The 10,194-nt window shown below is 27.0% G+C and overlaps 1 protein-coding gene across 1 annotated transcript; it reads left to right on the forward strand.

The window, feature by feature from the left end:
* Positions 1-537: 537 nt before the first annotated feature.
* On the forward strand, positions 538-8,599 carry LOC145242926 (protocadherin beta-2-like). Its single transcript, XM_080106036.1, has 4 exons — positions 538-698; positions 2,243-4,708; positions 5,591-5,738; positions 8,081-8,599. Exons 2-4 carry the CDS (start codon positions 2,312-2,314, stop codon positions 8,371-8,373), a joined length of 2,838 nt encoding a protein of 945 aa, XP_079962162.1. The 5' UTR covers positions 538-698; positions 2,243-2,311; the 3' UTR covers positions 8,374-8,599.
* Positions 8,600-10,194: the final 1,595 nt, after the last annotated feature.

Below are 10,194 nucleotides of genomic sequence, written 5' to 3' on the forward strand. Positions count from 1 at the left end.
TTATATTTGCCCATTAAACCAATATAAATTTTCCTTAATATTAACTTTAATGACACTTATATATTATTGTAAGCATGGTCTGCTGACTATAGTAGTTTTTCTATTAGAAATTTAGATATTAAAAATATTTTCAGATGAAAATTAAAATATAAAAATATTACTATTATTATCTCCCTCCCTCTCTCTCTCTCTTTATATATATATATATATATATATATATATATATATATATATATAGTTTATTAATATACTGCTAAATGTTTTTATGCAATCTCTGATATAAGAATATAAACAAACTGAGATACTAATTTATAGACATTGACAGATTGAAGGAAGTAATTCATAATGAAAGAATCGCTGAATTTGAATGTTTCGGTTGCTATGTAGACTTTTTAATTTCATTAGTTAAATTCCTAATTATAAGTTTTTCCTAAGTTTTTTATTCATATATTAGCAAATATATTTTAAAAAATTAAAAATAAAATTAGTTTGAAATTAAAAATGTATTCACTGCGTATATTTATTCTAAAATAACTCAGTATGCTTGGCAGCCATTACACAGACTACACAATACTCAGGATACTTGGCTCGTGTGAAAAATACAAAATAAATATGTTTCAACATGTAAATATAAAAAGCATCAGTGGTAATCCAGTTGATGTAGCTGACATTTGGCATGAGCAGATGTAACAACAAAGGTGAGTTTGCCATTAATTTATTTTCCTTCATTTTCTTTGTTAATTGAAATGGATGAAGACGGTAGTAGAAGGATGGAAGTGCATCGGTTTTGTTATGAATGTGTGTGACTGAAATTTACTAGTGTATAGAACAAAACAGCATAAGACGATTCTCATTGTTTTATTTGGATTGTTTAATTCTCTTATTAAACTTGAAAAATTATGTAGTTAAAATAAATACTATATTTAAATTTTTTCAAGTTTTTTTTATTTAACACTTAATAAAATGTTGGTCTATCAATGTTTTTTTATTCTACTGCTGTAGATATTCGCTAAGTCAGAAGAATCTTTGTATTAACAAAATAATAATAAATCGTTGCTGTCTTAAGGATTAATTAATATTAATTTTTTGTTGATAAAGAGAGACTACTGACTTACAAAATAATATTATTACAAAATTTCATGTGTGTGTATATATTTTTTTAAATAGTATTTTTTTATCTTTTAAATCTAATTATACACATGAAATATTTTATTTTAGAATTATTTTTTTACATTTCATTTTCATTTGGATCTATTTAATTATTATTAATATTTTGTGAATATTTTTTTTTCAATTGTAAAATTTATACAATATAAAAATCAGTTGTAAAATAAAAGGATTTATACAGTATTTTGAAATACATGTATAATTGTGAATTTATTTTAAAATCCTAGTATTTTTATCTTTTATTAATTTAAAATGTATCTAGGATTTTATCATTATTATTTGGAGATTATTTATTGTGCTGCTTTTTAAAAAAAGTTATAGTATTTAAGTTTAAAATTATATTGTAAACTCCTGTATCTAAATATTAGTTTTTTTTCTTAAATATTTACCATCTACATGTTCTTTCATACACATCATTATCTGAAACAAGAATTTTAAGAATAATCTATTAGATTAGGATAATAATACACATTGAGTCAATGTTGAAATAATGTTCACATATTATTTAGAGTATATTGATAGTTATATAACACAAACATTTGCATTTAATAAATGAAATATATTAATTAATTAAGAAAAAATATATTGAGTGGCACAAGATTATTCTTTAAATTTCACTTTTTAATGGATATTTTTTTTAATTAAATTATTATTAAATAGTTATTCATTAGATACTACAAACAGATAATATATTTAAAAAGGAAATCGAAGTATTTTTTCATTTCATACACCTTTAAATTTCATTTATTATCTAAATGACTATTAATTTGTCCCTATTTTGCAGGGTCATTTGTTACTGTTATTATCATTGATTTACATTTAAAATTCTCTTTCTCTATATAAAAAATTATGAACCATCTAATTAATTTTGACTATATGTGTTTATTCTGCATTTACACTTTTATATAAAGATTAATTTTTAATTCAAGTAAAACCATATTCACAAACTTAAATAGAAACATATGTGATATACTTGTATTATCATTTACTTATGAAAATTATTGAAATCATTAAAAGTGTTAGATACTTACTATTTTTTTATGCTTTTTTTTTTTTTTTTTGCTTAAAATTTCAGATGTTGTAAAGAATGGAAGTGATTTTTTAGGATATTAAACAGTAAATAAAAGATATTATTTTGGTAACAATGTGGGCATCAGCATTTATTTTAATTTCAATTGGACATTTATGTTTTTGTGTGGACCTTACATATCATATAGAAGAAGGGAAAAGCCCTGGTACTTATATTGGAGACATTTCTTCCGATTCTCAAGTGATAAAAGACATTTCAACTGAAGATAAAAAATCTATTCAGTTCAATCTTCTATTACAAGCTGAAACTGGTATATCTCCATTATTTGATATCTCAAAGAAATCAGGAAAACTGTACACATCCCAAACTTTGGATGCTGAATCAATGTGTATTTTCAAAAAAGAATGTTTTCAAATGATTGATGTTGCTATTCAAAAGGGAACAACTGTTATTACATTATTAGAAGTCAAAGTCATCATTCAAGATATCAATGACCATCAACCTGAGTTTCCTGATAAAATTGTCAATATAGAATTTTCTGAAGATGATAGTAAAGGAGTTAAACGATCTATACCTCATGCTGTAGATCATGATGTATCATCAATAAATTCACAAATAACTTATCAGCTGAATAAGGAACAAAATGAACCATTTTCATTATCTGTCTCCAAAAATCTTGACGGCACATCTAAATTAGTTATTAATCTTGAAAAAAGACTTGATAGAGAAACTAAAAACTCGTACGAAATTCAAGTAATTGCTAAAGATAGTGGTTCACCACCAAAACAAAGCATTTTAGATGTTCACGTTTCTGTTATTGATGTCAATGATAATCCACCAATCTTCTCCCAGAATATTTATAATGTTTCTATTCAAAATATACATGACAAAACAAAACCAGTTGCCATTATTTCAGCTACAGATTTAGATTCAGGTAAAAACAGTAAAATCCAGTATCATTACAGCACAAAAACTTTGGATTTTGCAAAACAGTTATTCCAACTAAATGAAGAGAATGGTGAAATTCTTTTGAATAAGAATCCAACTTTAGGACAACAATCAACTTACGAGTTGTATGTTCAAGCGAAAGATGGAGGAAATCCTTCTTTAAGTTCTATTGCTATAGTCCACATCAATGTGATCAACCAAGAAAATAATCCACCAAAAATAAAAGTGACTTTTGTCTCCACATCATGGGACAATACAGTGGAGATTTCTGAAAACATCAAAGTAGGAAGTTTCATTGCTTATGTGAAAGTGAGCGACCAAGATGAAGGACAGAATGGGGAAGTAAAATGTGAACTAAACCATGATAAATTTCAGCTTCGTATTATGGACAAGCAAAAATATCAAGTAATTGTAAAAAGTATATTAGACAGAGAAAAAGAGGAACAACATGACATCATCATCATTTGTAAAGATAAAGGATCTCCTCCTTTGAAAAGTAAAAGCAGATTCTCAATTAAAGTGACAGATTTCAATGATGTACAACCACAATTTTCTAAACAGTCATTTGAATTCTTCATTGATGAAAACCAAAGATCGAAAATTCCTATTGGCACAATCAATGCCACAGATCCAGACTTGGGACTTGGAGGTAAACTGTCTTTTTCTTTAGTGAGCACCAATAAACAATTTGTACCATTTCGAATCACTGAAAATGGATTAATCTCTTCAATTATGTCTTTAGATCATGAGTTTCAAGATACTTATAATTTTGAAGTGTTTGTAAAAGACAAAGGAAGTCCATCATTGAATAACACAGTGAATGTGATTGTTAAGGTGAGAGATGAAAATGATAATGCTCCATATTTCACATTTCCCAGTGTTAATCCTTATAATATGGATGTAACATATTACCCGCATCATACAAAGAACATCAGCCAGATAAAGGCATCAGACAGTGACAGTCAAGAGAATGCATTTCTAAAATATGAAATAATCAGAGGCAATAGCAAACAGATATTCAGCATCAACCAGTACACTGGTTTGTTATGTTCAACTCATGTCCTAAGCCAACAAGATGCTGGCTCATATGAGCTGGAGTTTCTAGTGAAGGACAGTGGTAGCCCAGTTCTATCAGCCAGAACAACTGTATATTTAACACTGACCGTAAGCAACAAGACATCAGAAATGTTAAATGCTGTTAACATCAAAAAAGATAACAAGATCCACCTGACTTCAGCAATTATCATTGTGTCTGTAGCAGTGACAATAGCTGTGATCATTACAGCTTCAATCTCAGTGTGTATCCTTCGCTGTTGCAATCCTCGAAGTGTTCCAGTAGCAGAAGGCGGATATGTGAGTAGTGGTCAGAGACATTTGATAAGTCCTCCTTATCCAGCCAATCCTTGGTCTAATGTTGCTCTTCCTACAAGTGATGCAGTTGATATGAGAAGAAGCAGTCAACCACCAACACCCAGAATGCAAACCCATCCTTACTCAAGTGCTCAACAAATGCTGTCTTCTCAAACATCAAAATCACAACCTACCCCACATTCTGTATCTCAGGTAAATAATTTTTTTTTTTATATATATTATTTTTACAATGGATGTATTTACAATTAAAACTGTTTACTTTTATGTCTTTAAATATAAGATTTTGAATATTTAGAAAAAATATCAATGTCCCAATCAATACATTTTCTATTTTTTTTTAATTATAAATACAAGAACATAGTGTAGTTAATGTTACATGTGATGGCACCAGGTATGATGTAGAAGAGGGGACAACTAGTTATACTCTAACTATATTTTTTTCTTATAATATTTCTCAGTATTACAACATATTTGAGTGTCTATGGAATACAATCAAGGAGTAGTCTGAGGGCATTTCATATATATATATATTATTAGAAATAGGGTTATTTTTTTTAATATCATTTAGAGGTTTGGTGATGCCCTAGGACAACTCGTTGATTGTATGTCTTAAACACTTAAATATAAGTTCTAGTACTGAGAAATATTATGAGAAAAGAAAATAGTTTGAATATGACTAGTTGTTTCCCTTTCCACCTCATGACTAGTGCCATCACATGTCTGATATATATATATGTTAGAATTTTGTAAAAAGGATCTATCTATCTATATATATTATTGAAATCTCATTAAAATACAATAGTTGCTACCTTTCTGTATATCTCTAATGCATTGTTAATGAGAATAATTTTATTAAGATGGTTGATAGAATTCAATTTAAAAATAATTTATTCTGAATTGGATAAAGTTGAATATATTATACAGATGCTTGCTTATTCATTTTAAATTTCTTTCACTGAATTCTATATTTCAAGTTCAGTGCAATGATGAATAACTATATAGTAAAAATCTAAATTTTGATCAAGGAATTATCCGGAGTTCTATTAAGTCATTAAACACTGTTTCATTTTCTAGATGTATATTCAAGATATTGCATTGCCAAGTGGCAGTGACAGAAGCAAGAAAAGGACAGATAAAGCAATACAAGAATTTTCCAGACAAAGTTCTACAAAATCTTCTCAGACGAGACAAGGTTGGGAAGATTCAGGACATGATATGTCAGGTAATATATGTGCATATTACATTTTTCTAATTCTGTTAAGTATATTAAGATAGTATATATGTGTATCTGAAAAAACTATCTAGTTTTGCTTTCAAAATCTTTGTAACTTTACCACCCTTCTTTGTCACACTGCTGTAAGAATTTTCTAGAATGTCCCTCAGCTCTGTCATTACAGATCATTAATGATCTGCATGCCTTTAAAACAGATTTCCTTGATGATCTCTTTGAGGTTTGAGGAAAAAATGTCATATGGAGCAAGATCATGTGAATCGAGTGATTGTTCTGATGCAGCAATATTTTTGTTGGTCAGGAACTGCCAGATGTTCAGGATGTTGTGTGGGCAAAAATGAGGTGTGAACAAAACCATGTGGAAACAAATGTAAAAGATGCAGAAAACTAAAATTACAGTTCTATACTCCGACGACATCAAGCTAAATGCTCATGCTCATGCCTTTTTCACATATAGCTCATATGGCACGACCAGTCCCTTTACTTTTCAGACATGCCTTATATATTACATTTTCATATAAACATATACAACTCCTGATCTGTTGGGTCAGTGCTGGTGATTGTACTTTAGTGCATACATTTGTGTTCTTAATTAATTGTGAAGGTAAATAGATATTTTAAAAGTACATCCAGGAGAGAATAAAATTACTGCTTTTAATTTAAGGGGAAATTAGCAAGATTTCATGAATAAATGTTAGATATGTCAGTTGACCAAAAGGTAAACACATTTTTACCATTTTTAATACTGCTGCTGAATAAAAATATATTTATGTCATCCAATCAAAACTCTTGTTGCTATGGTAACTGATCAAATGTGATTGTTTTCAGGTTGACATTATTTACATCATTTATTAATGTCATCCCCTTATATTGTTGTTGCTACTACTATTCCCTCTTTTCATTTCTTGTCTCATTCAATGTGCAGACAAGCATACAAGATTATCAAGGTTTTAGTATTATGTAAATATATTTAAATATTTGTATTTGCATGAAGTTTATTTAAACCAGTATTAACTATAAACCTATATTTATGAGACATAGCAATTTGAAATGTGTGTTTATATATATTTATAAATTGTTTTATTTTTATTATCAGTGTTTTTTTTGCTCTCATTTTAAAAAAGAGTAAATGTTTTAAAATGTAAGGAAAATTTTTTTAATTTAAAACAAAAAATGTCATTTTTTTTAAAAATTTTACCTAAAATAGAAATATATAATCAATTACCACATGAAAACTATTAGACAAATATGTATGAAGTTTTCTGTTGACGCCATTTTAAACCTTGATGATGTTTTATGTATACTACTTTTTGAAAGCCAACACACCAAATAGACATTGAAAATCCACTTTTCTACTTATAGTAGGAAGAATATGGTACTTGTTTATTTTGGAGAATGAGGTATAATTTAGCATGTTTGTTAGGGCAGGTATTTTTTTTAATAATATTTCTAATTAAAGATAGTCCTTATACAGCATTAATAATTCTATCAAGTTTATCATGGCAATATATGAAAAGCTATATGACAGATATCACAAACAATTTCAATTCTAAGCAATGTAATACATGATTTCTGATTCAAAGTACTCTACCCTTAAGTCTAATGCATTTTCCAATCATCCTCATATCATACATGTTAAAGGAATTCTTATTAGAAAATCAATGTCATCATCTAAGAAGTCAATGATTATCACCTGAAATTTTCTCATTAAATGTATACAGAATGTTTACTTTTATTTTTAGACTTTGTTTTAGTTTAATTTAAATTAGTGATACATTCCCAAATAGTAATGAACTCCATTTAAAAGTATATGGATATTCTTTCCATTCTTTAAAAGTAGTGGGTGTAGCATGGTGTTGTGGTTATAAGTTCAGACTATGACTCAGTGTGCTGGATTTAAGTTCTGTTGAAGCTATTGAATTACTTCACTAATACCTTTAGAAAAGATATGAATTGATATATTATTCTTTTTCTATCTATAACAGAATTAACCAGACTCTCAAGTCTTTGTTGTGCAACAAGTAGAAGGAAAACTGTGAAATAATACCAGTATTTCTCTACTGATCCCAGCATTGTTTTCAGTTTTCCTGGACTTTTCCTTTTCCTTACTTATACAAGGCTGATTCAGGAGAGCTGTGCTTAGAAATTATACAATGCTTGTTTTACTGTAGGTACCCTTCTAGGGGGTATCTATTATCTTTTGAGACAAAAAGGAGACTTAAACTTTAAAAGTAAATGACAGTTTATTTTGGATAATTATACAACGCATGCTTTAATGTTTTTTTATAATTTGATGCTTAAACCTTTTTTTTTTACTGTATTTATTTTTTCAGACATGTATCCTTCACAATACTGCAATTCCCCTCCTTCACAAAGTTATCCTCAGCAGAACACAGAGATGAAGTCCTTAGAACACACTGTCAGTTATCCTAGTGATACTACTATAGTAGCTAGAGGTTTTTATACACCCTACATAAATGAAAATATTTCTCAAGCAGATTCAAAGTCTTACTCAGGTGTTGAAAGCAACAGTGGTACTTCTAGTAGACTAGTAAACTCAAGGAATTTACCTGCAAGTGGTAGTCAAATTTCTATCAACAGGCCACTGCCTCCTGTGCCTCACTAAATTATATTTTTTTAGTTACATGTTTATTAGATATTTTTCTCAATAAGATTTATATTAATTATTAAATGCAAACATTTTTTTTTTCAAATATTTTAACTTAAATAGTCTTAGCATTAAAAAAAGTGTGACATTATGCACATTAAAATTATTCTTATTTTTTTACACAACCAAATTATAAAATATTTAAAATCTTCAGTTAATAATTTAGAAAAATACTTTTCAAAAATAATATTACTATGTTTCAATTCTATATTTCTTCATATATTTAATTTTAAATTTTAGAAATAATATTAAAAAAAAGAAGCCTAATGTAAATTTAATTCAAAAACATTTTTTGAATTCATAGAAAATCCTGAATTGGTTTAATAATCTTTCCGTAATATTTTCCTCTACACAATATATATACAACTATTTAATTTACTTCTAAATATATTATAAATTGCTTAAACTATCAAAATTTAGTTGTGGAGTACATATTAATTCTGTAATTTCATTAGAGAAAGTTAAATTGACTTAATAATGTAAATAAGAAATTACTTAGAATTTCTTCATATGACATCAAATCGTTTTACTTCATTGTTAGAGTGATAGAGAGAAGAAAGTAGATTGTAAGGGAAGAATATCCTGTTTGCATATTGCATCCTGGGAACCCATCATATTTTTTTTTAATTTACCTTATTTTTTACATATAAATATGCAAATATTTCTATTTGAAAAAATATATTGAAATTATAAGATCAAATAAATATTATTTATTTCATAAGAAATGCACCCCTCCCATACTCTAAGAAATAATATAGTAGCCATTACTCAGCTAACACAGTAGGTAGGACTTTATACAACTCCAAAAAAAATATATACTACCGGAATATACCAACATCGAAAGTGTACCAGCTGAATTGTTAAGATTAAAGTAAGTTGGTATATATTGAGTTTTTTTTTTTTAATTTCCTTTGTCTCTTTTGTCATGTAAATGATGAAAAACATTCTAAAATTGAAACTGATGAATATAATAATGGTTGCTTTGTGTATGCTAGTTATTTTGCTGATGAAAAATTTGAATATAATGATTTATTAAGTATTTTTAGAGTCAGACTTTATTTTATACACACTTCCTTTTTCCCTTTGTATTATTTATTGTCTTTACAGTGAAATAATATAAAATATTACAAACTCAACAAATAATTGATTATCAGAATTACAATACATTTCTTTTGGCATGATTGATTTCTTGTTTTTCTTTTTCTTCTTATAGATAGGGAATTTTAACTTTATTTATAAATCAAGTTAAATACATATTTTTAGAATTACCTAATATCAAATAAAATTTACAATGATATTATATCATCTTATATCTCAGTTTATGCTATCTTAATAGTGTTCATTTTATAAACCTAATTGTAATCATTTTTTTAAAAAAATATTTACTATGACTTTTATTAGTATAACAAATGTCTCATTCATTAGATATATTTTAAAACAAATATTTAAGGATTTATATTGATTATTATTGGTATACTTTGTTGAATCATTAAATAATTTATTTAACATTGAAATAATTAAGTTTTTAACAGTGTAAAACAATCTGATAATTTTTATTTATTCATTACAGATTTTTAAAATGTGAATCGAATGATTATGTGATCAATTTGATTGTTCCTAAAATATAATTAGAAACATTTTTAAAAGATTATAAAAATATGGTGCAATATTTTAAATTTCATTTGAGTTTTTTGAAAATACTATTAACTAAAATATTATTTCAAAAACTATTTGTAGATGCTTAATACAATGTTTTGAATATTTGGATTTCAGAGATGG

Source organism: Euprymna scolopes, chromosome 21 (assembly GCF_053919585.1).
Source record: "Euprymna scolopes isolate OS-2025 chromosome 21, ASM5391958v1, whole genome shotgun sequence".
NCBI classification, from domain to species: domain Eukaryota; kingdom Metazoa; phylum Mollusca; class Cephalopoda; order Sepiida; family Sepiolidae; genus Euprymna; species Euprymna scolopes.

Excerpts from the sequence above, each read along its gene's own strand:
- LOC145242926 (XM_080106036.1), top strand. The coding sequence starts at position 2,312 with ATGTGGGCATCAGCATTTATTTTAATTTCAATTGGACATTTATGTTTT. Across the intron at positions 4,709-5,590 it reads CCCCACATTCTGTATCTCAG|ATGTATATTCAAGATATTGC; the intron begins GTAAATAATTTT and ends TTCATTTTCTAG. Across the intron at positions 5,739-8,080 it reads TTCAGGACATGATATGTCAG|ACATGTATCCTTCACAATAC; the intron begins GTAATATATGTG and ends TTATTTTTTCAG.